Source organism: Setaria italica, chromosome V, assembly GCF_000263155.2.
Source record: "Setaria italica strain Yugu1 chromosome V, Setaria_italica_v2.0, whole genome shotgun sequence".
Taxonomy (NCBI): Eukaryota; Viridiplantae; Streptophyta; class Magnoliopsida; order Poales; family Poaceae; genus Setaria; species Setaria italica.
The window spans coordinates 13,044,398-13,071,556 of NC_028454.1; the positions used below are offsets into that span (position 1 = coordinate 13,044,398).

Genomic DNA, 27,159 nt, shown 5'->3' on the forward strand with positions numbered 1-27,159 from the left:
TTTGCCTAAACTTGAATCTGAGCTGCAAATTGACACCTTCGTTCGCAACAAAACAAATAGGTTCCGGTCCTCCAATAAATATTTTTCAATAATTAGTTAATAAGGATATCCCAATATTACTTTCATCGTTATTGGGAGGGTTGCTTTTGCAGTCTCCCAATAATCTCATCCTAATAAAACTATCATATTGTGAGAGTCAAGTTGGGTGAATTATTAGGTTGTCCCAATAATTATTGGGAAATGGAAAAGGTAAAGGAAGACTACCGGAGCACTATGTTTTATCATATCTTCTAATATGGTAGTTGGATTGAGAAAAATGAGACTAAGTGAGAGGCTCTTATTCCAGGATACATCTTACGGTAATTTTCTTTCTTCCACCACTTTGCAAAAGTAAACTAACACACACATGCAGGGATCTTTCTTACTTCGCTCCTTCAGCTCAAGCGCAGCAAAGGAAAAAACAAGCACAAGAAGTCAACCATCTCCGAACAATCAGCTTCAGTCTTACGAGCTCAGCCGCGCCGCTCCTGCACCCGCCGCCAGCTCCGCAACGCCGCCGCCGGGCGATCCCTTGACGCAGGCCTCGTCGAAGTGGTCGGACACCACGGTGTAGCCGAGGCTGGTCACGTTGCGGAAGTAGCACGCGTCGGAGGCCTCGTACCTGTACGTCTGGCGCGCTCCCCACGACACCCCGACGGCGTCCCCTTCCTCGACGTCCACGTCCATCTCGCAGTCCTGCGCGTTGCGCAGCGACCGGGACCAGAACCCCGACCTGCCAGCGGCGACCCGGTCCTCGCCGAGCCCCAGCCGCACGCTCCTCGCGATGGTGTACGAGCTGTTGGAGGTCTGGTTCACCACGCCCACGAACATGCCGAGCGCGAAGCTCTGCTGCGCCTCCTGCGAGTAGAGCACGCCGGCGGGGTCGGCGACGTGGGCGCCGGAGTAGGCGTCGGTGGTCTGGTTCACCGCCTGCAGGCTGCCGTCCTGGATCCTGTTCGTGTTCTCGTACCCCAGCCTCTGCGTCCACGCCGCCGTGATCCTGCCGTACGACGCCGTCTGCACCCACCCCGAGGCCGACACGTGCCGGAACGCCGTCGTGTAGTAGAACTCGTTGCGGGGGCCCTCAGGCCGGAACGCGATCGTCGTGTCCAGCGGCGGCGCGTCGTAGCTGACGACGCCCGCCGTCGTCGCCGCGCACCTGGGGTCCAGCCAGAGGTGGAGGTTGGCGTCGACGAACCACACGTCCTGGGCGTTGGTCACCTGGAACGCGATCTCGTGCTCCTCGCCGCCCAACAGCTTGCCAAGGAAAGCCGTGAGCTCGATGTCGTACGACGGGAGGCTGAACGAGCCGATGCCGGTGATCGGCCGCCAGATGAGAGGGTTGATGCCGCCGGTGTAGACCACCGGGAACGGCCACACGGCGCCCACAATGTCGCCGTCGATCAGAACGTTGACCTCGCGGAACGGGCCATTGTCCCTGGGTGTGTTCGTGTACCAAAACTCGTCGTCGGAGTGGTACGAGAGGTACACCTCGAGAACCGCACGGAACGTGTTGGTCGCACGACGACGCTCGCTGATCCGACGTCGAAGCCGTTGTTGATCTGGAACCACAGCCCGTCGTTCAGCGGCAGGCTTTGCGAGATCGGCACGATGACGTCGGCGGGCCCCAACCCGGGCTGCGGCGGCGCTGGCGGCGGGTGGCGGAAGTAGAGGTGGAGTGTGACTTCGGCGTGGTAGACGCCTGTGTACTGTTGGTCGACGATGTTGCCGAGGTAGACGGCGAGAGTGGAGTTGCGGGCGGTGAGGAGCGACGCGTACTTGGTCACGTCCTTGGAGACGGTCCACTCGACGCCGCTCTGCCGCGGCTCGGCGGTGCAGCCGCGGAGGAGCTCGGCGCCGCCGAGCCAGACGCCGAAGATGCGGTCGAATTGGACGCCCCGGCACGTGGCACGCCACTCGAGAACGGCGAGCGAGATCGCCGACGCGCGGCTGCCCGCGGCCGCCAGGCATGGCGGCGGCGTGTAGGCGGCCGTGGCGGGGGGCTTGTTGTAGGTGTAGGCGAAGGAGTGGGAGAGGAGCAGAGTGGAGCACGGGCCGAAGCTGCCCGGCGGCGGCCGGTGCGGCCGGTCCACTTCGAAGAAGGTGGTCGGCTGATCCTGCGGCGGCGGCGCGACCGCTTCGAGCGCCGCGACCTCGGAGGCGGAGAGACGGAGCTTGTGATGAGGCGAAGCAATGGAAGCCGGGACTAGGCACACGACGATGACGAGGTGGAAGAGCACGCAAGAGCTGGCCATGGCTGATCCCCGAGACTCCGAGAGTGGAGGGAGTCAGGGAGAGAGGGCTTGTGCTTTGGCGCGCTTCTTGGAGTGGACGGAATTTAAAAGGGCAGTGAAGACTGAAGAGTAGAAGTGAAGTAGAGCGCACTCCTGTTGCAGGGACCATGTGAGATGCTCTTATTCCCTTAAGGAGTGACGGTAAATTGGAATGCAAGTCACATAGCGACACTTGGGCTCATCAACTGAGCTAATGGGGCCTAATGATGTAGTTAAATGTTTAATCAGGTTTGGATTGCAAGTTTAACTTGGTAGATTCATAGAATGGGGCTCTAAGGTTCACTAACACAGACAGCTGGTGCAGGAAATTATGGTTAGTTTGCTAGTCACATTTACATGAAGCCGAACATAGTCTTACGTTTTCATGAAATTTGAAGATCAGAAGCAAAAGCATCCAAAATGGCAAGCTTGCTATTTTTTCTCAGAATACGCCTAAAAAAATCAAAAAAAAATTCTCAGAATTTTTTCATAGAAATAATAAAGAAACGAGCAGGACCTCATGAACCTCTGCCTCGATCTTTTGCAGGACATGCTAAGAAACAGTGGTCATTGTGGAGCCAGAAGGTCCTACCTGTCCAATTCTGAATGGCTGAAATGTACTAGGTCCTACAGTGGTATTAGATGAAGTAGGATATTTGTTGCTGTCCTCAGTGGCCCTGGTATCTGAAGTGGTGGCTGACTGGGTGGGCAACTTCGCGTTGCTTTGCTTTGGGGGCTGGCGGTTCTGAATGATTCCCTTACCTCTGATTGGGATGGTGCGCCTGTAATAAGCAACAGTTCAGTGCCCACACTGGATCTGTTCGCTTCAGCTTATAAGCCGGCTGAAAAGCTGAAACGGCTGATTTTTTGTGAGAGGAAAATACTGTTTGGTGGCTGATAAGCCGGTTGAATAAGCTGAAGCGAACAGGCCAACTATACCTGCATACTATCTGCCTGGGCAAGTGGGCATCCTGCTTGAGCACCTGCTAGCGCTAGCAGTGGCGTCCTGGCTGCTATGTCTCTGCAATGACAAGTTGCCAACGACGGCGCCGTCGATCATGCCTGCTTCGGCCTTAGGAGGAACGAAGAAGTGGCGCAGCCGACGACGGGGTTGGGCGTATTGGGCTGTTTTTATTCGGGCCTTCACATGCGTCCAGCTGCTGTCGTTTCGCTATTCAGCGCTGGGCTGGGTCGTGATTCTCCGCCTGCGGGTGGTGGTTTTTTACTGGCTGGATTGGAACCTGAAGGCCCAAACCCGGCCTAACGCACAGCCGCCACCACCAGGCAGATCAAAGTCTGGCTGGAGTACCCAGAATGTGAGTTGCCACGGTTCACCGTCTTTTTGGTGTGTATCTCCGTAATCCTGCCGTAGAAGTTCTACGGTAGAACTGATTTTTTTACGTGCAGTGACATAGAATTTTATTACTACTGGGCATCATCCTGTGGCAGCCGTTTTACCAGACTCTCGCGAACACACGCAATGACGCAAGCACGTAACCGCTCGTGCGGCCCCACGTTTGGATCTACGCAAATGAAGAAGCCGCGCGCAGCCAACGGCAAAGGCGCGGCGAACTGGTGATCTCGTTGGACGGCGCTGGGTGCCTGGATCGATCGGGGTCGGGGCATCGGCATCGCATGTGTCCGTCGTCTTCAGCCGGGCCTGCTGCACCAACCATGTTCAGTCCCTTCCTGTTGGTCTCATTCACCCAGCGCTGCAGCAGCCGTGCTGTACTGAACTGGCACCGTCCCATGACCAGATCCACCATCTTTTCACTCGAGCGTGCAAAAAAGCGCAGGGAGCCTGGGATCTCCCTTTTTTGACTGCTGACTGTGACTACCATCAACCGTGCATCTTGCAGCCCTAGGCCCTGGCGTGCCCGTGCTAAAGATTCAGTCAGACTGTCAGAGCGTCCCCGTGCCTGTCTTCTGTTCTGCTTGCGGGGCAAACAGTGTGGCTTCTGTGCTTGGATCGATCGGGCCTGCGGATCCAGCTGAATGCTGCGGCTCAGCGGCTCTATGAAAGAAACGCAGTCAGTGGAGTGTAGTTGAGCAGCTCTGCTGTAGGCAATGCGCCCATGTGGCAGTATTAGCCAGCTAATCTAATGGTACGCAATCACGCAGCCGCGATCCGTCGCGATTCGTGAGCAGTGTCCCCCGGCCCACCTCGCGAGCAGGATCAGCTCCGGCGACGGCGAGTTGGACGATCCCTTTCAGCGCGTGACCATTCTACTCGGTAGCGTCCTGCTCCGTAATTGCACAAGGACGTTACTGACGTGGCCGTGTCACCTCATCGGGAAAACTCATCAGATTTCTCAACACCAATGATCTGGTGGCACGGCCACCATCCCGTCTGGCGGTCTGGGCATCTGGCACTCCGGCGATGGCCGGGCCTCTGCGCCGTGTCGCCGTCGCAGCTCCAGACGGGGGCCATTTGTCCTCTGCACTGCACCCAGAATATCAGGCCTGATCTCATCATGCGTCTGTAGAGAGAGGTGTTGAGCAGGCAGCCAGGCACTGAATGCTGAAACAGTGGCGTCGGGAACAGCGATGCGCGGCCAGCGCAGCGTCTGTACCGAACCAAACCAACCCCCCTCGCCGTTGCGTTGATTTCGGGCACCGGCTCGTTCTGACGGCGGGGAGCTCCTTTTCTCCCTGCTTCTCCTCCTCCTCACAAACCGGCAAGGAGCCAGAGGAGCCACGAATCGGCTCCGGCTCGTTTCGTCAGGCGTGTGTGGGCTGTCCGGCTGGTCAACTCCGGCTGCCAGCGGCGGGGAGGAGGGACCGGGATTAAATTAGCGGCAGTGCATCACACGCTAAACTAGGAGTAAACTAAAGGCGGCGAGCAAGACGAGCAGACGGACAGGCAGGGAGATTCCGCGGCGGCCAGCCAGCGAGGGGATCGTACGGGCGGGGAGCTGAGACAGATGGCGTCGGGGGGCAGTGGACCGGGACCAGAGGGGTGTGGGGGAAAGCGCCCATAATTTCCAAGGACGGCGGCCACTTTTCGCATGGCCCGCCGCCCCTAGTCCTCCTGGTCCCGGCGCCCGGCGGAGCTGCTGGCTGCTGGACCATGCGTGGCATGCTCGGCGTACCCGTACAGTACGTGCGGAGCCTCATCTGCGCTGCCGATACCCAGTGATTTCTTTTTGTGGTGGTGGGAACGTGGTGGATCAGATCAAGATGAGTTTCAGGACTTGCTCCAAGGGTCATGAGAAGTGGCAATTTTTCTCGTGGTCATGAAAAAGATGCAGTACAACTCGCACAAGTCGTGGATTGTTACAGTACCTGCTAGTTGTCCTAGAGAAAGTTCAGAACGAAGATGTCCAAAATCAAATGCTTATGGACATGAGAAAGATGTGGTGAAACTGCTACTCAATGTGTTAAAAAAATACTGGTGAAGTAATGGCCAGTCTTACTGGTGCTTAGACCAGGTTTGGTGGATGGTAGTAACGACTGACAACACTCGACGGTAAACCGTTTTATTGGCAGTGGACCATGTAAAACAGCGTTTGTGTAAACACGAAGCAAACCTGTACAGCTTCCCTCTACCAGTCTACCCTACACACAAGCTGAGATCATTTCGCTCGACAGATCTCTGGTTGGCTGCCTCGTCCAGTCGTCCTGAAAAGCACCACAGTCCCTGTAGGCACATAGCTATGGACCAGCACCTCTCTGAATCCATGGATTGCACCCAACAAATAGGATTAAACAGAACCAGCAAAAAATTATTTAAAAAAATGCAGGCCAGAGACGAGACCGAACAGATCCAGTCTATACCACGCATTTGTTACCGTGTGTCCCACACGCAAGAAAAGAAATGCGGCACACCTACCCCGCCACAGTACGGCAGCAGCTACTCCTTCCTAGTACTGAGCCCAGCTGAATCCGGCGATGCCTCCCCATCACTGAATCCGAGTGACATCACCGGATATGATTCGGCTTTACCCCGCGCTGCCCCACCGGAAAATGATGCCGCGAGAAAAGTTTTACTCATGATCACGCTGCCTGCCCTGCCACGGGTCTTTCTTTTACTATCTTTTTTTTTTGTTTGAACTGGGACAGACAAGCAGGACGGGTCGTTTATTATGGAGGCAAGCGATGGCGCCACAGCAACAGGGAACCGTGCAGGAGCATTCAAATCGGATGGAGCATAGCTCCAGGCCTCCAGCTCGGCGCGCTGGCTGGCTGCGTGTGCCAACAACCGGAACTGAATTCGCTGTCCTGAATTCAGTTGGAAGCAGAGCAGATATGGTCCCGTTCCGTTCCAGTAATTCTCCCAAGCTTCCCCACCACCGTGTCAGCTTCCTTTATCCAGGAAAAATCTTGCATGACGGAAAGGAATCCACATCCGGTGAAATGAAATTCGCAGTGACATTGGAGCAAATCGTGTGCTTTTCAGTGTAGCAGATCTCCAACTTCTGAATTCTGATCCCGTTGTGGGTATGAAGGAAAGAGTTTAGATTCGCAGTTGACTTGTATACATTTGCAGAGCCCGAGTTTAGTTAGAAGCATCTTGATCTCAAAAGCATAATAGTGCAGGGAATGGTTTGTGTGCGGTGAAGATATACGAGGCGAGGAGGTGTGTTGCCAACTTGCCTGTTGAACTAGACAGGATCATGGAAGCTCCACTGCCACCTACTCTACCACCATCATTACTATACTGTACTTCAAGTACGAAAGTGCTCACATAAACACCTGACCTGATAATTAGGCCTAGCCTAGGAATCCAAACCTCCCAAAGGGACATCTTCTCAAAAGAAAAATCAGCAGTAACAGGGTACCTGCAATGATTCAACAAGTTCTCTAACACAATCATAATCCTCTTTTTTTTTCCTCCTCACAATTTCAAAATCAATTCTTCTTTTTCCGTAACAGTTTAAAATCAACACATATGTTCAAGTTCAGTGCTCCTGTATGCATCAGCTCAAGTGAGCCTTTGTCCAGTTGTCCCCAATCTCAGGGGGTGTTTGGAGCTAAACTTTAGCCGTATCACATCAGATGTTCGGATGCTAATTAGAAGAACTAAACATGAGCTAATTATAAAATTAATTGCAGAACCCATAGGCTAATTCGCAAGTTAACTCATCATTAGCAAATAGTTACCGTAGCACCACATTGTCACATCATGGACTAATTAGGCTTAATAGATTCGTCTCGTGAATTAGACTCCATCTGTACAATTAGTTTTATAATTAACCTATGTTTAATACTCATAATTGGTATCAATATCCGATGTGACAGGTGCTAAACTTTAGCACGATTTTTTGCTCAGGACACTGCAGCTGACATGACCAGAAAAACACTGTCGCCGCCCACACAAATCGCACTCCCCAAGATCCCTCCCGCGAGTCCAAAGTCCACGGTGACTTCCGGCACGGGGAATAAAACAACAACACGGACGACCAGCAAAAACCGCGGCCCGACCTGGCGACCCCTGGCTGGAACAGCAAGCAAGCAAAGCCAAGCAACCCGGCACAAACACACGCACGCACCCACCTGCGGCGCTGGACCCGAGCACACACCCATCCAGCCGCCCGCTCCTCCTACCCCCGCACCCTCGTGCCGTGCCGCCGCGCTGCCTTTCCTCCCCGCGTCCCTTTCGTCCCGCACCTTGTCGGAGACCGACGCGCCCCCCCTCCGCTCCCTCCCCTCCTCCCCTTCGCCCTCCACGGGTCGGCGTCGCCTCCACCTCCACCACTACTCGTGTGCGCCTCACCCCCGCCCAGTCCGCCTCACCTCACTCCGGCCCCCAGCAGCGCGCCCTGCTCTTCCTTGCGGAGGCGGCAACCGGGCAGGCGCCCAGAGCGACCCGGCGCACCTGCTCCCACTCCCGCCGCGCCACCAGAAAAGTAGCCGTTGCGGCGTCGCGTCGGCGGGCGTCTATACCGCGCGCCGGGGCTGCATGAGGAGGGCTCCCGCCGCGGCCGCGCGGACCCGGTGAGCTGAGCAGGAGGAGGCGATGCCGCTGGTCAGGTTCGAGGTGCGGAATGAGGTGGGGCTCGGGGACCCCGACCTCTACGGCGGCGGCGGCGGAGGAGGAGGCGGGGTAGGAGGAGCTGCCGTCGGGACCGGAGCGGCGGGGAAGAGGGGAGCGGCCGCCGCCGGGGAGGAGGAGCCCAAGGCGCTGCTCGAGGGCGTCGCCGTCGCGGGGCTCGTCGGGATCCTGCGCCAGCTCGGAGATCTCGCGGAGTAAGGCCCCTCCCTCTCCCTCGCTGCCTCTCGCTACCCGCTTCATGTGTGCTTCGGCTCCGCGGCTGTGCGCCTCTTTGTGGTTCCTGGCTGGGATCTGCCGCGCTACGAGTTTGGCGGCTTCCGGCGAGGACTTTGGCGCTGGTTGGGGAGTTTGGTTACAGCCTGTGAGTGCAGTGATATGAAGTAGTGGGATCTGGTGTTGAGGTGGTTGGATTCGCTTAGGGCAAAAGAGCCGAGTGCTGCGCTAGAGGAATAGGAATTGTTAGAGAGCAGTGTTTCTGTGTGCAGGCCTTTGAAAATTGTGGCTCTACCTGGACGGAATTGAATGTCCCTTTTTTAGCACCGGTGACATTTGGAGGTTCTGTTTTATGAGATCCAGTTACTTGGGACTGAATCAGATGGTGCTAAATTTCACGTTTCCGGTCCAACGTTTGACGTAACTGCTGTGCCTGCTAGTATCATTTATGTTATTTTTGGCCACATTCGCTTGCTTTAGGAGGCATGCTTTGCTGAATTGGTGGGAATTGATTGTGTGCTTTGGGTATGGCATCGAGGTTTTAGGAAAGATCTCGTGCTACCTTTGAGAGTTTGTGTTGCGGAAGTTATGATGTAACGGGCGATTCTGAAAGGTTCTGGTTTAGGTTGTGTAGTGGTTGACTGGGCGCATTTCGGATGGCTTGGTGTTGTTAAATGCTTGTCTCAAGGGGTCTTTGCAAATTTTGGTTGGACAATCTCCGTTGCTGCTATCAATTTCCGTTTCTTGCTAATAAAAATTGTTGCCACTCTGAGGAACTTGTTTTCATCTATTAATGCTTCTATGGTTTTATTTTACCTTTTCTCTTGTATAAATGGTCTCCAAGTTGTACTTAGGTTAGGTACCATGGTTCTTGATATACTACTATATGTATCATAACAGTATTTGGAAAAAGCAATGTGCTAGCTTTCGGTTGGCTTCAATGGGTGCTGTTTAAGTTCTCTATTTACCATGCCTATGCTTATAGATACTTTGTTCATACCAGATTTGCAGCTGATGTTTTCCATGACCTACACGAGCAAGTTATCGCTACATCTGCTAGGGGGCGTAAGGTGCTAACTCGAGTACAGAACATTGAAGCAGCACTTCCATCTCTTGAAAAAGCTGTGAAGAATCAGAAGAGCCACATACATTTTGCCTATGTACCGGGTCAGTATCCATCCACTTCGTCAATGTCTAAAAATACCCTGATCAAGAGAATCCATCCTGTTAATGAAATATCTATCATATGTGCCCAATTCTTTGATATAGGATTATCGTGCAGTTTTACTGAATTGATTGATAAAACACAGGCTCTGATTGGCACACTCAGCTTCAAAATGAGCAAAATCACCTGCTATCCAGTGACCTGCCTCGTTTTATGATGGACTCCTATGAAGAATGCCGAGATCCACCACGTCTTTACCTTCTTGATAAGTAAGTACTAAAACTTTCCTTCATAATCTTTTTTTTTGTATCTAAAATTATTGCCCTCCAGATTCGATAATGCTGGTGCTGGGGCCTGTTTAAAGAGATACTCTGATCCGTCCTATTTCAAGAAAGCATGGGATATGATGAGAGCAGACAAGACTACTAATCACCAAAGAGAAAAGAGATCTCAGAAAATCAAGGTCTACTCTTCATTCTCAGTATCTGAAGTTGATATTTGTGCTTAGTTAGCTCTCTTGAAATTCAGCACATGTTACACATAAGAACATGAACAACCAACCGGCCAACCAATCTACGTGTGATGTTGAACCACTAAGCGAACAGATTTATAAATTAATGGGCACAATCATTTTGTACTTCACATCCACTTCAGTTCAAAATCAGAATATTGTTCTTGGGAAATATAATGATACATGAAAGCATCTTTCACTTTTCAGTTTTGAGATACCGTATGGGATGGTATCATCATCCCTTTTATCCTTCTAGGCTATTTTCTCATGTAAGAATGAAGTAGCTACTCCTTAAAAAAGGCTGACAAGAATTGGATTTGTCGTTGTGCTTGAATATCTTTAGAAGCATAACTTCATAAAGGGTTAACCTATGAGGATATCTTGATAACTGATAAATGCATCGCTGAGTCACTTTGCTTCATTGCTTCTGTTACCAAAGGAGCTCCTTTCCTGCTTCATATTTGCTTTCATAAATGGTTAATCTACGAAACGATAAATGGTAACTTCTGAATGTATTACTGGGCCACAATGCTTTGTTGCTTCTGTTACTGAATAGTTGTGGCTCCCTGATGTTTTGTGCTAGTTTGGCAGATGTAATCTTTTGTCATGTTGGGGACTTGCTTAAAGACTTAATAGAGCTTATGAACTTGTACAGAGAAAAGGATCGCGACTAAGGGAGCCATATCATGGACAAGCCACATCCAGGCATAGGAGTGGTGAATTGCAGCGATCACTTACTGCTGGCCAACCTGTTAACAGGTGTTACATATTCCATCCTTTAAGATGCAATAATTGTGTATCCGTCTTCATCTTCCATGGCTATTCCTTTTATATTTGAAGGACACACCTAGAACAGCAGTATTAATAGCGTGTTTTCCTGCAGGCCGTTTGCATCTCCCAGCACCGATGGTCAGAGTTTCTCAGAGCATAGATCTACACCTGATGCAAGATGTAATCCTGAGAATATAAGCAGATCTTCTTCTTTTAGTTCAAAGACACGGCTGAGTTCAGTAGACCAAGCTTTAGATACAAAACCTTCCACTGTTCCTCATGAAAATGGTCATGGAAAGTCATCAAATACTAAGCTGCACAAGCCCAGCGACTTGCCTTTGCGCATACAACATAGCAGTACCAGTGTGGATGATGCAGGTGATGATTTGAAGCAAGGTTCCCTGCCAGATGATGTGGTTGCTAGATCGCCTTATGTTAAATGGGATGAAAAGGCTGCAATTATCATGTCTACTAGTTCTGTCTACTGTGATGATGTTGTTATGGATAAGGCTGAAGATGCAGAGCCTACTTGCATTAGCTCTGCGCAGAAAGAAATTGACCATAAGGGGATGGATACTTTGGAGCAGCAAGATGCCTTACTTAAAAAGACAAAATCACCATTGGTCTTGAACCACCATGATGAAATTCCAGGTGAAACAGACAACTACATGGATGCACTTAACACACTGGAGTCTGAGACAGAAACTGAAGCTGAATCTCAAACTAAAAATCAAGTGATGCCATTACCTTCCTTTAATGCTGAAGCACCTCAAGTGGGGGCAACTGATGACATTGTTTCACAGCATCCTGATTCCTCTGTTGCCGATTTTACTGACACATGTCAAGATTCTAATATTTCTTGCACTTCTGAAAGAGCAGTTGATTTCCCCCACTTGTCAAATGCAGATTCTCCTGAGATTTCGCAGCTAGAGTTTTCAGAATATACATCTGTAACTACGTATAAAGAGTCATCTGTTGTCACTAAAATCCATGAGAGTAGCATGGAGGGTGCTTGTGGAGATCCTTATGAAATTTCAGAGCCGGAACTGCAAGTCCATACAGCCATACCTCCCAATGGAAGATCCCCTGTTCACAATCAAATACCTGAGAGTAAGGCAGAAGATGGTCTTGGAGACACTCCTGAGATTCCAGAACCAGAGGTCACCTATATGGTTATTCCGTCCAATGAAGAGTCTGCTGTTGCCAACCAAAACCTTGAAAGCAACGTAGAAAATACTGGTGATTTTACTGATGATGCCACTGATGATGTTGTATCCGGACCTACCATTTCCAACGTGGTGATTGATGAGGAAGCTTTCGAGATGGCACCTGCTGCTAAAAGCTCACCTGGTGATATTGCCAATGAATCATGGGTTGTTTCTGAAAGTAGGTCTCAGGATTATCCCGGAGAGAAGCATGAGGAACTAGGTGATTGTGGTGTGTCTGAAGTGTCTCAGTCATGGAGTGAGCCTCGTAATGAACCATCAGAGAATAGGTCTGCAACTCAAGATGTTCCTACAAATACCTCTACTACATCTACTGGTGCAAGTGAAGTGTCTAATTCACAGGGTGAGCCTCTTAAGGAACCATTGGAGAACAGATTTGCAACCCAAGGTATTCCTACAAATACATCTACTGCATCTACTGTAGTACCGTCTGTTAAACTCTGGACAAATGCCGGGCTCTTTGGACTTGAACCATCTAAACCTCCAGTATTTGGTGCCCAAGATACTCCAAGGGAGGATACTCCACCTGGTTTTGAAGTACCTCAACCAAGCCATTCAACTGAATTCACAGAACTACATTGTTCAAAGCCTATTGAATCAGCAGTTGTAGATGTTCCGAATGGAAACACATCAATTACCAGCAGCTTCGTGGGAAAGCTTGTTGGCATCCGTCCTGGTTCTACAAACCTCAACGGCACAGGGGCAAATCAATCAGCGGCCAGAATACCTGACCAAGTTCATAGTCGAACTGATGGGCCCTCAGATTTTTCCTCCTCATCCTTCGAGCATAATAATATGATTGGCAAGCAGACTTCAATAAGTGAGCTTCTAGAATCTGAAGAAAGTGCTGAAAATTGCACTGAAATGTACTCAACCAACATGAGAAATGACATGCATATGGTGTCTGCATCAAGCTTTTCAAGTATTGCACAAAGATTTCTTGCTAATACACTTCAGAGAAGAACTTCTCCCAAATATACCGATCTTCCTATGTCATCTGAGAGACCAAATGCTGATGCAAGTGTGAATGATGAATCTACCCTAAATCCTATTGCAGAACCAAGTGGAACAGTATTCACGGATGAATCTCAGTTTGAGAACAGATCAGAAAATGGAATGAATGGATTGTCCAAATCATCAATCTTTTCCAGCCGTCAATACTCTGAGAAATCGTCTCCGCCACTTGAGTATATGAAAATATCTTTTCACCCCATGAGTGCATTTGAGATGTCAAAACTGAACCTAGATTTCTGTGATGGCAATCTTCATGAGAACTCTGATGATATGATGTTACCAACATTTCAGTTGCTGTCAGAGTCTTCCATTCCACAGCCAGGCAGTGGTTCTGAGTCTGAAGATGACACTTTTGGTAGGTCATACAGTTATTCTTCATACGATGATCTAAGTCCACGTTTATATTCAAATTCTGAGGTGTGGGATCAAGAAGACGGAGTTGGACTGGAGGAACATGAATTGTATGGCGATTCTAATCAGATAGGATCCTCGACAGTACCTTTATCTAGCTACGCGGGATTTGAGCAAATGAACTTGTCTGGTGTGAAGTCAACTATTTCACTTGCAGATATTGGGGATCAGAATGGACTAGGCACATTAGAATCCCATTCTGTTGAAGAACTTCCAAACTTTGATACATTAATGTCCAGAAACGACGATCAAAACGATGAAGCCTCCATTCCACACAATCCACTGAATTTACCACCAGCTGAAGATCAGTTGCCACCACCACCTCCTCTTCCCCCAATGCAGTGGAGGATGACGAGACAAACAACTCCACTAGAAGAGGAAAGAGGCATTACAGCTAAAGATATGTTTAGGAAATCTTCATGCCTACCACATGTGCACACCTCTGCCCAGGAAGAACATCCTCTTCCAGCTGCACTACAGGATCCACAAGGGCATGCTAAGGAAGTGGTATGGACCATTTATTTGATTGACCCTGTTTGAATACTTGCATTGATAACTGTTGTTATATCTTGTTGATGAAACTGTATACTTGGTATATGTAGGATGTCCAGAAAACTGATGGTGTAAAAGAAATCATTAATCCTTCTAGTATCATTGATATCAAATCAAGTTTGCTTCAGCAGATCAGGGATAAGGTTTGTTCTGCTCTTTTAGTTGAAAAAAATCTGATATGTTATTCTTTATAGTCTTATACTGCTGTTAATATACTGCTTACATGAAAGGAAATGTGGACCTTCTTTGGATTCGAGAGACCTCACATTTTTTTGGGTTTTTTAATGGTAAAATACATTGACATAACCGATAGGTTAGTCCGAAAGGAAAAAAGGAATGCGGACCATGAATCCAACTACCTGTGATTCATAAAAGCAATCTGATATTCTGATCCACAACACTGTTTGGCGTATACTGACCATGTCCTGTGCCCATTTATTTTGCCAACTAAAACAAGTACAAGGCCCAGTATTGATCAATTGATTCTTGAAATTAGAAAGCTCATTACCAATTTTATGGCTTCTGATTGTGGCATACACTTTCTGATTCTTTTATTCATTTGCCTATCCAACTATCACAGTCAGAGCAGCTGAAGCCTAATGGACATGAAAGGTCAAAAACAGTAGGCAGTGACATTAAAAGCTTGGACGAAAGGGAGGAGTTGCTTCAACAAATCCGGAGCAAGGTATCTTTGAATATGCAGACCATTGTACTTGCATAACAGCCTGTTGGACCCTGTGACTTGAGATTTCTACATTCTTGCCTGGCTGCCTGCATGATAATGAGAGCCAGGAGCTCTCCTATAATGCTTAACCAACCCATCAATATGTTTGTCTTGTGCAGACCTTCAATTTAAGACGGACAAATGCATCTAAGACAGACACCTCATCACAATCAACAGCCAATTCCAACGTTGTGGCAATTTTGGAGAAGGCAAATGCTATTCGACAGGTTAGTATTGTGCCAATTCCCCTTTATGTTAGTGTTTGGGCTGTTCTTTTGTTTCCTCCTGATTAGTTCCATGTTATCAGGCTGTAGCCAGTGATGAGGGAGGTGATGATGATAACTGGAGTGATATATGACACCTAACTGCAGATGTGTATGGTACTCCTTTTCTGTATATTCAGCTATTACAAGATGAAGTGAGAAAAATGTGAATAACATCGTTTTCTTCATTGTAATTAGATTTTGTAGGTCTGTTTCTGTACCTTTTTTTAGTTCATATTAGCGTATTCTACCTTAGGTCTCTATGGCTGTGGAAATGTCAGATCATTTCTACATGATGTAAATCTTTCTTTATTATTTATTTACGATAGTGAGAACAACTGATGAAAATAAGTATGCTAGCCATCTTTTCTATCATTGTATTAAAAATGATTTTTGCAATGATAATAAGATGGGGCATGTTGTTGCAAAAGCTTGCATTTCATTTTCATGCCCCCAACATACAATAATTCAGAAGCGAGAAGTATATGCATTACCCTGTCAACAAATGGTTCTGTGGAGCCTTCTTTATTTTACAGCTTGATCCTAACTTATTTCCTTAATATTGCATCATGCTAAACTTTCAGAATCAGCTCGGCTACATATGTTTTGATTCTACTTAGATTCCAAATGCCGCAAGGTTGATGCTTTCAGTAGAACCGTGGTCGAAGTGGTCGTGTGTGGCAGACGTTGCTGCAAAATGTTCAGAAATCTGTTTTTTGGAGATGTTCTGGCTATCCCTGTTGGTCCAATTTACCTGAATCTCACTCAAAAACCTGCCACAGCTCTTCAAGTACCCAAAGCGCCACCGAGCGGCAGGTGCCTACAACAGGAGCAAAAGAGGAGTGAGACAGTTTTGGGGGCACAAGATGCATACAAAACTTGAAAGAAGCAGAAGCCGGGTTTCTCACGATCTTCACACGATCGAGCAACTGGGCGACAAAACGTCCATCAAACGTTTGTATGGCGTGGCGTCTCTCTTGCTCCTCTTTAATCCCGACGAAATGGCGTCCCCGTCTCGCAGCTCGCCGCACTTACCATGTCCTGATACTCGTATGATCTTTTCCTGCCGGGAACACTACGCGTGCAGGTGTTTTGTACGGTGCGAGGCGGCGCCATGGTTTCCCTCCGTCTCGCACCCTTCACCCTCCTCGTGGAGCTCCCGGCGAGCCGGAGGAGGCTCAAGCTCGCGCGGTGCACCGTCCGCAGGGCTCGGAGCGAGTCGGCGTCCGCGGCGGCCAAGGCGGTGGCGGGAGCGGCCAGTGCCAGCAGCGGTGCCGAGGAGCGGCGGCCCGTCGACGCCCACCCCGGGCGGCAGAGCGCGCCGGAGAAGGTGCCCGCGGACGACCGCCTGGTGGGCTACGAGACTCTCCTCGTCGCGCGGTTCCTGGACATCCTCCAGGGCCTGCACGGCGGCGACTTCAGACAAGTGGTCGAGGAGTGCCTGAGGCTCTCCGGCGAGTACCACGTCGGCGGCGACCCGGCGCGGCTTGACGAGCTGGGCGCGCTCCTGACGAGCCTGGACGTGGGCGACGCCATCATGGTGGCGAGCTCATTCTCGCACATGCTCAACCTGGCCAACATCGCCGAGGAGGTCCAGATGGCGTACCGAAAGAAGGCGGAGACGGACCGGCGCGGCGGCGGCTTCGCTGACGAGGCCTCCGCGTCTACCGAGTCCGACATCGACGAGACGCTCCAGCGCCTGGTGGTCGGCCTCGGCAAGACGCCCCGGGAGGTGTTCGACGCGCTCAGGGGCCAGACCATCGACATCGTCCTCACCGCGCACCCCACCCAGTCCGTCCGGCGGTCGCTGCTCCAGAAGCACGCGAGGTCAGTGACCCAGCACGTCAACGCCGAGCTGAGCTGAACCTGATCAATGGCGATCGAGCTCATCTTCTTTTCTTTGTGTGCCCTGTTGTTTGTCTCAGGATTAGGAACTGCCTGACACAGCTCTGCGCCGAGGGCATCGCGGAGAACGAGCGGCAGGAGATCGACGAGGCCCTGCAGAGAGAGGCAAGATGTCAACGCCATTTGATCTTTTGGCCATGTTCTACTCCATCCAGATGGTGTGGTGGATGGTGCAAATTAACCGCAACAGGTTCGTGCTCTTTGCAGATTCTGGCGGCGTTGAGGACGGACGAGATCCTGCGGGCGCAGCCGAAGCCGCAGGACGAGATGCGGGCTGGGATGAGCTACTTCGACGACACCATCTGGAACGGCGTGCCCAAGTTTCTCCGCCGCGTCGACACGGCGCTCAAGAACATCGGCATCGACGAGCGCCTCCCCTACGACGCCCCGCTCATCCAGTTCTCCTCCTGGATGGGCGGTGATCGCGACGGTAGCACAACTGCTCTCACGTCTTGAACCACTTCATGTAAAGAAATTCATGTGAACATTTCTGTTCTGATTTCTGAATGTGCTTAACAGGCAATCCGAGAGTCACACCTGAGGTTACCAGGGACGTATGCTTGCTGGCCAGGATGATGGCTGCCAACATGTACTTCTCAAAAATGGCGGATTTGATGTTCGAGGTACACTGATTTTTTTATCAGCCCGGCTGTGACATAAGCACTGTAGCCCTGACCGTGCAATAATTGGTTCCCCTGAAGCTCTCTATGTGGCGCTGCAACGACGAGCTCCGAGCCCGCGCCGACGAACTGCACCGGCAATCTTCGCGGGAGTACGCCAAATACTACATCGGTAAGCTTGATTGGTTAGAATATTGTTCAGGGCATGAACATGTAGCATGTCACAGTTGTATAACAATGAACAAGAGCAAACTCTGACCATAGTTTCATCTGCTGCAGAGTTTTGGAAGCAGATTTCCCCGCGAGAACCTTACCGGATCGTGCTCGGCGATGTGAGGGACAAGCTGTACAACACCTGCGAGCGTGCTCGGCAGATCTTGTCGCACGGAGTTTCTAACATCCCGGAAGACAAGACATTCGTCAATGTCAAGCAGGTTTGTAGATCTCACATTCACATCTCAGCACAACCTAGAGAGCTGACAAAAAAGGTTGTCAAGCTCATCTGCGATCTAGAATTTTAGATGTGATGAGAAATTTATGTCTTGCTGAGTTGGTGATGCGGCTTGCTGCAGTTCTTGGAGCCTCTTGAGCTGTGCTACCGGTCACTGTGCGACTGTGGCGACAAGCTGATCGCCGACGGCAACCTCCTGGACTTCATGCGGCAGGTCTCCACCTTCGGGCTCTCCCTCGTCAAGCTCGACATCCGGCAGGAGTCCGAGCGCCACACGGACGCCATGGACGCGATCACCACGCACCTTGGCATCGGCTCCTACCGTGAGTGGCCCGAGGAGCAGCGCCAGGAATGGCTCGTCTCCGAGCTCCGCGGCAAGCGCCCGCTCTTCGGACCCGACCTGCCGCAGTCCGACGAGGTCGCCGACGTGCTCGGCACGTTCCGGGTCATCGCCGAGCTCCCCGCCGACAGCTTCGGCGCGTACATCATCTCCATGGCCACCGCGCCGTCGGACGTGCTCGCCGTCGAGCTGCTGCAGCGGGAGTGCGGCATCAAGAGGCCCCTGAGGGTCGTGCCGCTGTTCGAGAAGCTCGCCGACCTTCAGCAGGGCCCCGCCACCATGGAGCTCCTGTTCTCCAACGACTGGTACAAGCAGCGGATCCGCGGCAAGCAGGAGGTCATGATCGGGTACTCGGACTCCGGCAAGGACGCCGGCCGGCTGTCCGCGGCGTGGCAGCTGTACAAGGCCCAGGAGGAGATCGTGGGCGTGGCGGAGCGGCACGGCGTGAAGCTGACCATCTTCCACGGTCGCGGGGGCACCGTGGGCCGCGGCGGCGGGCCGAGCCACCTGGCCATCCTGTCGCAGCCGCCCAACACCGTCAACGGCTCGCTCCGCGTGACCGTCCAGGGCGAGGTCATCGAGAAGTCCTTCGGCGAGGAGAACCTCTGCTTCCGGACGCTGCAGCGGTTCACGGCGGCGACGCTGGAGCACGGCATGAACCCGCCGGTGTCCCCGAAGCTCGAGTGGCGGCGCCTGCTCGACGACATGGCGGCGGTGTCGACGGAGGAGTACCGGTCCATCGTGTTCCGGGAGCCGCGCTTCGTGGAGTACTTCCGCGCGGCGACGCCGGAGTCGGAGTACGGGCGGATGAACATCGGCAGCCGGCCGTCGAAGCGGAAGCCCGGCGGCGGCATCGAGTCCCTGCGTGCCATCCCGTGGATTTTCGCGTGGACGCAGACGCGGTTCCACCTCCCCGTGTGGCTGGGCTTCGGCGCCGCATTCCGGCACGCAGCAGGGAGCCCCGGCGGTCTCGCCACGCTCCGGGAAATGTACGACGAGTGGCCCTTCTTCCGCGTCACCATCGACCTCCTGGAGATGGTGTTCGCCAAGGGCGACCCCGGCATCGCCGAGCTCTACGACAAGCTCCTGGTCCCCGGCGACCTGCGGCCGTTCGGCGAGCAGCTGCGGGCGAACTACGCGGAGACGCAGAACCTGCTCCTGCAGGTGGCCGGGCACAGGGACCTGCTGGAGAGCGACCCGTACCTGCAGCAGCAGCTGATGCTGCGGGACTCGTACATCACGGCGCTCAACGCGTGCCAGGCGTACACGCTGAAGCGGATCCGGGACGGCGGGTTCAAGCCGGCGGCGAGGGGCGCGCCGCTGTCCAAGGAGCTGCTGGGGTCGACGGCGGAGGAGCTCGTGAAGCTGAACCCCAGCAGCGAGTACGACCCCGGGCTGGAGGACACGCTCATCCTCACCATGAAGGGCATCGCTGCCGGCATGCAGAACACCGGCTGACGGCCCAGCTGCGTCGCCCGTTCCTGTAGGAGCGTGTGCCGGCCCGCTTGCAAGCTTTTCTGAATAAAAAGGATGACGAAGGAGCTGTTTGGATGGCTTAAAACTAAAAATTAGTCCTAACTAAAGTTTAGAAGACTTTAGTTGGCTAAAATTATTTGTGTTTGGAGCTGGAGCTAATTTTTAACCTATCTATCGATAAAAGTCCATTATACCCTTAGGGGGTGTAGGAGAAAACGTGGTAAGATTTTAGCGGAGGGTATTTTTGATCTTTTGCCATTTATGTCTAAAATTAGCCCCCATTAGCTGGGTTTGGAGGGCTAATGAACTAAAGTTTAGTTAGAAGGTTGGATAAGGCCACCTTTAGCCCCACTGTTTGTATCATCAAGGGCTAATTTTTAGCTGATAAAGTTTGTCAGGGATAGATCCCTAGTATCCGCAAGGAAGAAAGCGGACTCCTAATAGGATTTCCCTGTAATCCTACTAGGATTCATACCATGTAATTCTATTAGAACTCCTCCTTATAACCAACTAGTAATCCCGCCTCCTGGAGTATATAAAGGAGGGCAGGGGTATCTAGATCAATAGCTCAGAACCATCATCAATAGTTAACAATAAGGCTACACAACACCCAAGTGCAGGGCGCAATATACAATACCCCAAACAGGACATAGGGTATTACACTACTTTGGCGGCTCGAATCTGTATAAATCTATGTCTTGTGTCCCGCTTTTACCTTCGAGTTCCAGGTCCGATGATTCTCTACCAACCAATCTACTATCTCGGGATACCCCTCGATAGGTTGCCGGGTATAAAACACCGACAAAGTTGGCTAATGAACTAAAGTTTAGTTAGGAGGTTGGATAATGACACCTTTAGCCTCACTGTTTGGATCATCAGGGGCTAATTTTTAGCTGACTAAAGTTAGCTTGATCAAACAGGACCTAAATGGTGTTGTTTTTTGGAAAATATGAGATTGAAATTACCACATGCACCCAACCGTCGACAAAAATGGACGTCCCGTCTATCACTAAAAAAGATAGTATCATTTGATCTTGAATAAATCTAAAAAAATATGAGCTGAGTCGACAACTCAAGCTCATTGTGCAAGTTCCAACATGATGAACCTTTCGCAACATGCATTTCAAGGTATGTAGTCAAACTTTATTGAAGCTAGTTTGAAGGATTATAAATATGACTTTTGCTTTTCCAATTTGAGGTTTCGCATTAGTAGTGACTTCTCCGGGTTTTACTCCCTTTCTGTCGGTATTTCGTATCGCCGACTAGTGATTGTACACCGCAGTCTCCTCACTTCCGATGGCTAGCACACAAGATACAAAGAGTTATACTGGGCTTACAATGGGGTGCTTGCAAGCAAGCGTTTGTGCGATGTGTGGGTGTATGTGTTGAATGCGAGAGAGAGTGAATGAAGGCCTAGTTCCCTTTATATAGGCCAAGGATCGGGCAATAACGTTGAGAAATGGAGGGGGTCCCCGACCTCAGAGGTTGGGGGTTGCGACGTGGTCAGGTCTTCCTTGCACCAAGAGGCTTCCCTGTCCTATCCTCTTGGCTGGTCGTGGGCCTCGCACGTCTTGTACAGTGGCTCCTGTGCGGCATGGGCTGCTTACGCACGGCCCACCCTGCTTCGTGGTGTGCTCCTGTCCCGTCCGCCAACTCCGTGGCGATGAATGGGACGGGTGCTGTTGTTGTCGTCCGTACTAGTGATGAATGGGCGGACCTTGATTAGTGTCCTGGACGGGGCGTGCCACCTATCCCAGCTTTCCCCGACCTCTTTAATGCGCTCACGGCCGCTCCTCACCGTGATGTATGTCGCTGAGTCCTACCTCACCTGCGGGACCGTACTGGGTCTGGCACGGTGGCGTGTCCTTGATCTTGATAGGTCTCTTTAACGGCGAAGGTGATGATGACACCGGGATGCGTGGCCTTATTCTGCATGTCGTCCTAGGCGGTGCGAAGGGTATAGGCTCACCCCCGGACCTCCTTGTTAAAGGCTAGGTCCTCTCGTCAGTCATATCTCCGACGTGGGATGGTCAGGGGGATCACGCCCCGCATTTAATGCTGAAAGGATGCTTGAAGTGCTCTTGAGATGAATTTGTGGAACTCTTCACTCAAACGTCAAGGCACTCACCCTCAATCTTGCTCTCACTCAAACCCTAGCTCAAGAACTCAAGGATTTGGCTCAAATGGGTGAGGGAGAGGTCTATTCAATGCTCTAGGCGGCTTTTGTCTCGATTTAATTCAGCAACCTTGAATGGGGGGGGGGCTAATGGGGTATTTATACTCAAGCCTCCAAAACTAGCCGTTACAGTCCCATTATTTGCTTATCGGTACTTCCAACACAGTGTTGGAACTTCCGATGGAGTTAGAACTGGTGTGTAGAGGACCCCTATCGGGACTTTCTAGAAACACCCGACACACATTTATCGGAAGTTCCGATGGTGTATCGGAACTTCCGACACTCTCAAGTCAGACGTGTAGAGGACCCCTGCCGGGACTATCTGGAAACTTCCAATACAGTATTGGAACTTCCAATACACTTAGAAAATCTGAGAAAAAGATTGTGCAGGTGGGTGTTTTGTGTCTCTCAATGGGTGGTCAGCATCTCAAGTGAGCACTTTAGCATCTTCAAGCTATCCATCCGCACCCCCCTTAATAGTATGGCGTTCCTAAACTCAAATTCAAAATTAGAAAATATAAATGAAAATCCTTTTGAGCTCAACACAATTCTATTTTTGCATTTGGGGGCTCCTTGAGAATCTTTTAGTACACCTTTGTACTCTTTTGCAATTAAACCCTGTCAATCACTTAATAATCATATTAGTCCCCTAATCATGCACGTTATCAACACCAAAACCCACATAGGGGGCCAAATGCACTTACAATTTCCTCCTTTTTGGTGATTGATGACAACACAATTAGGGCTCACAAGAGATATAAAAATACTTTGAATGCAACTATATTGGTGAGCTCCCCCTTAATGTGTGCATGAGAGGGTAAATGGCCTCAAATGCCAAATGCACAAATTAAGTGGGCCCCCCTATATCCTTGCAATCGTGGGGTGCAAAGGTGTGACAAAAATATCAACGTGATGCGTATGACAAGATGGAGAACTTCAACAAAGTGAAAATAGAGCAATACACCATACAAGTCATAATCATCTCAACACAAGTGAATAAGAAGTTTTAAGCCACACTAGTATAGCACATGAGTCTTATAAATTTGAAAGTTCACACTTGGCACACCAAACATAACACTACACATAGTTTGCTTACATGTCCACAAGCTATAAGAGAAACTAAAGATAGCTAAGATGATCATCCATCCCCAAGCATTCATGGTGAGCTTCACTCCCCCTTTGGCATCAAGCGCCAAAAAGGGGAGGCCCTTCCATGGGTCTTCACTCATTGTCATCTCCCTCATCATCATCATCATCATCATCGTCGTCGTTGTCCTCGTCCTCGGGAGTGTTAGTTTCGGGAATCTCTTCTTCTTCCTCCTCACTAGACTCCTCCCGTCCACCAAAATCCTCAAAAGCCTCTCAAGTTGCCCTTTCTTGGGCTTGTAGACTGGATGGGCCTTGTCGGTCAAGATATCCAAGTTTGTCACTGCTTTGATCATGACAAAGATATACGGTGCATAGTGACAACTCTTCTTTGGAGAATATGAGCAAATGATTATTTTCTCCCAAATAAAATCAAAGACATTAAAGTCTTCTTTGCTCGGATGCATCCGTGCAAGTAGATTCTTGGACATATTGGAAATGTTATCCAAATCTCCACCTTTGGTACAAAGGATGTACCTAAATAGCTGGTTCATGAAGTGATAATAAGGAATCATCCCCTTTGTGGTGCCATGCTCAATGGATCCATATGCAATGTCATATATAAATGCCATCTCTCCATCCTCTATCACATTCTCATCATGAATCTTTGGACTAGTGAGATAGGCTCCTCTATAGTCAAGAATGTTTGCAAAGTTTTCATATGTGACAGATAATGGCTTTCCTTGAAGAGTCCAATGCATAACTTTGTTGGTCCTGTCAATATAAAGGGTGGCATAGAATTGGGCCACCACCTCTTCGTTCCAATCTTGATTAAACTCCATAATTGAGCGAAGGAACTTGTTGTTGCAGGCTTCACTTACTTGCTCAATAACTGGCAAATTAACTTCATGGAAGTGATCCCAATTGATTGACTTCATTTCCGTGGTAGGATGTGACTTGCTAAGAATGACAAACTTGTACCAATCCGCATGAAAACAAAGCCAAAAGCGGACATCCCCATAAAATTCTTTCTCATACTTTGAGGGGTCATCATACCTCAAGACTCTGACACCATGTCTTCCCTTCATGTAGTCCTCTGGACGAATGGGGTTAAAGCATCCAAGTTTATATCCTCATCATCATCCAAATGAGCTCCCGGAGCGGACGGATTTTTCATGCGAGTGCGAGGCACGTGGCTAGAAGCTCCTGCTACACTAGACCCCCTACCTCTAGCACGGACAGGCACTTGGGGGGTGGCCTTTCTTTTGCCCCTCCTCTGTGAAATTGGCACATTGTCGTCAGACTCAGTGGAAGAGTTTGATTGGATTTCTGGAGTATCTTCTTGCATCTTGCTTCTTCGCTCACGAACCATCTGATAGGACAAGCAAAAGGAATGATCGATGGATTAGATGAGATACACATGGATCAAGGAATGGATATGACAGACGCTTATCGGAACTTTTGAAATAGTACCGAACTTCCGATCAATCGGAAGTTCTGATACTCTATCAGAAGTTCCGTCAGAGCCCGTGTTCATTCAAAATCCATGGGAATTGAGATTCATCCATCCAAATTGATAGATATTGTAGGGAAAGTATCTATGATCCACCTAGAGTATAATCCTAAAAGATGAGCCTCTAACTCCTAGGGCATTGGGAGATCGGGCGACGGGGATTTGAAATGAAATACCTCAAAGATTTCTCGCGTGGATCGGAGGTTCCTAAAGTTGGATCGGAGGTTCCGAGGGGTAGAGAATCCAAGATGATGATCCCTTCAAGTTCCCACGGTTCAAACTCAAGATCTCCCAAAGAGGTGAGGTGGAGAGGAGAGAGGGCGCCAATGTGAAATGAAAAAGAGTGGTTAGGGTTCAACCGGCGGGTTGGGGGTATTTAAACCCCACGAAGCCTGTCGGAAGTTCCGACACCCCACCAGAAGTTCCAATGGGAGAATAAGTTTTCTGCAGAGAAAGCCTGTCGGGACTTCCCAGAAACTTCCGAGGGGTATCGGAAGTTCGGATACACCATCGGAAGTTCCGATAGGTGTAGGACGGTTCCAAAAGGATAGATTTTGATTGAAATTTTTAGATAGATGGCTTATGAACATGTAAGACACCTTGACTCAAAAGTGATCAGCCAACAAACAACATCACATAACAATGATCACTTGAGCCAAGATTTGATCCGAGGATCAAAATCCAAGTTTTGAAATAAAACTCAACATAAATAAATTCATTTTTCTTATCCAGGCAACAATAAAGTGTGTGTGCAATAGATCAAGCCAAGTTACAAGAATCCAAGATATTTAGCTCATTCCTCAAAGCACAAAATCTTTGCTCGTCTAGAGGCTTATTGAAGATATCGGCAAGTTCCCTTTCAGTGCTTACATGACATAAAGCAATATCTCCATTAGCCTCATGATCCCTCAAGAAGTGATGTCTAATACTATGTGTTTTGTTCGAGAGTGTTGCACCGGATTTTTAGCTACCTTGATGGCACTCTCGTTGTCACACAACCGTAGTCACTCAACATTTGCTTCATCCACAAGAGTTGGGCACAACACGCACCGGCTGCCAAATAATTCGGCTTCGGCGGTGGATAAAGCAACCGAATTTTGCTCATTAGAGTTCCATGACACCAAGGACCTTCCAATAAATTGGCAAGTCCCAGTGGTACTCTTTCGATCTACTTTGCAATCGGCATAATCCAAATCGGAGTAGCCAAATAAATCGAAAGTGGAGCCCTTGGGATACCACAAGCTAAGATTAAGAGTGTAAATTAAATATCTAAAGATCCTCTCAATAGCCATTAGATGACATTCCTTAGGATTGGCTTGAAATCTTGCACACATGCACACACTAAGCATTATATCAGGCCTAGATGCACAAAGGTAAATAAGAGAGCTAATCATAGAGCGATATACCTTTTGATCGACCGGCTTTCTTTCTTCATTGAGATCAAGATGTCCATTCAACCCCATGGGTGTCTTGATGGGTTTGGCATCGGCCATGTCAAACTTCTTGAGCATATCCCTTGTATACTTGGTTTGACATATGACTGTTCCTTCCTTCATTTCCTTCCTTCCTTCCTTGCATATCCTGTAATTTTTGCCGCGTGCCGGTCGATAGACCGCCGCGCGTGCTCCGACCGCGTGCCGCAATCGCCGCCGGCCTCCCCTTTCTTTTTCTCTTTTTCCTCCCACTTTTCCCTTTTTCTCCTTCTTTCTCTCTTTCTCTTTTCCCTTCCTTCTTCTTCCTTCTTCCTTCTTCCTTCTTCCCTTTCTCCCTCCTCCTTTCTTCTTCCTGGCGCCACTCCTTCCTGGCACCAGGCCACCTCCTGGCCGTCCCCCAGCGCCATTACTTCCTGGCCGGCCCCTCCGGCGCTCGGCTCCCCTCGGCCGCCTGCCCCACCCCCCCGGCCCTCGCGCGCCCCGAGGGCCCGCGTCGCCCGCCGGCCCGGCCCCCACATTGCCGCCGGCTGTCGCACCCCCCTAGCCTATAAAAGGGGAGGGCGACGCCCCCGGCCACCACCGTCCCATCCAACCCCCTCTCCCAGAGCTCTAGCCCCTCACCTCCCTACGCATTCTCGCCGCTGCCCAGTGGTGCCGCCGCCCCGTGCGTCGCCATCTCCCTGTCCACCACCGGCCGCACTCCCTCCCATCTCCAAGTCCCCGAGGTAAAGGGCAAAATGGGATCCCCACCCCTTACTCCACCTCCCCCGACCCTCGGCTCGCCGCCGGTGAGCCGGCCTCCACCGGCCATCTTCCCCTACTCCCTCTCTCTCCCTGTTCCTGGAAGGAGAGAAGATAAACTCCGCCCTTTTCGATCTAACCCCCACCTTTCCCTAAATTCCAAATAAGTCCTTCCACCACTCTCAAGAACTTCTCACAGATCAGCCCCTCCACCTCCAGAAATATTTACAAATGAGTCCCTAGTTTCTCGCGGATTAGTCC

At 50.3% G+C, this 27,159-nt stretch overlaps 1 protein-coding gene and 1 pseudogene across 1 annotated transcript; one reads left to right on the forward strand and one right to left on the reverse strand.

Moving 5' to 3' along the window:
- Positions 1–286: 286 nt before the first annotated feature.
- LOC101763809 lies at positions 287–2,336 on the reverse strand (annotated as a pseudogene).
- Positions 2,337–7,826: 5,490 nt separating this feature from the next.
- On the forward strand, positions 7,827–20,352 carry LOC101764203 (SCAR-like protein 2). The gene is made up of 17 exons (XM_022826641.1): positions 7,827–8,501; positions 9,524–9,687; positions 9,831–9,954; positions 10,016–10,148; positions 10,852–10,955; positions 11,080–14,125; positions 14,221–14,313; positions 14,751–14,855; positions 15,014–15,121; positions 15,202–15,249; positions 16,203–16,984; positions 17,083–17,167; positions 17,270–17,492; positions 17,582–17,685; positions 17,764–17,854; positions 17,962–18,116; positions 18,255–20,352. Exons 1-17 carry the CDS (start codon positions 8,272–8,274, stop codon positions 19,929–19,931), a joined length of 7,272 nt encoding a protein of 2,423 aa, XP_022682376.1. The 5' UTR covers positions 7,827–8,271; the 3' UTR covers positions 19,932–20,352.
- The last annotated feature ends 6,807 nt before the right edge of the window (positions 20,353–27,159 follow it).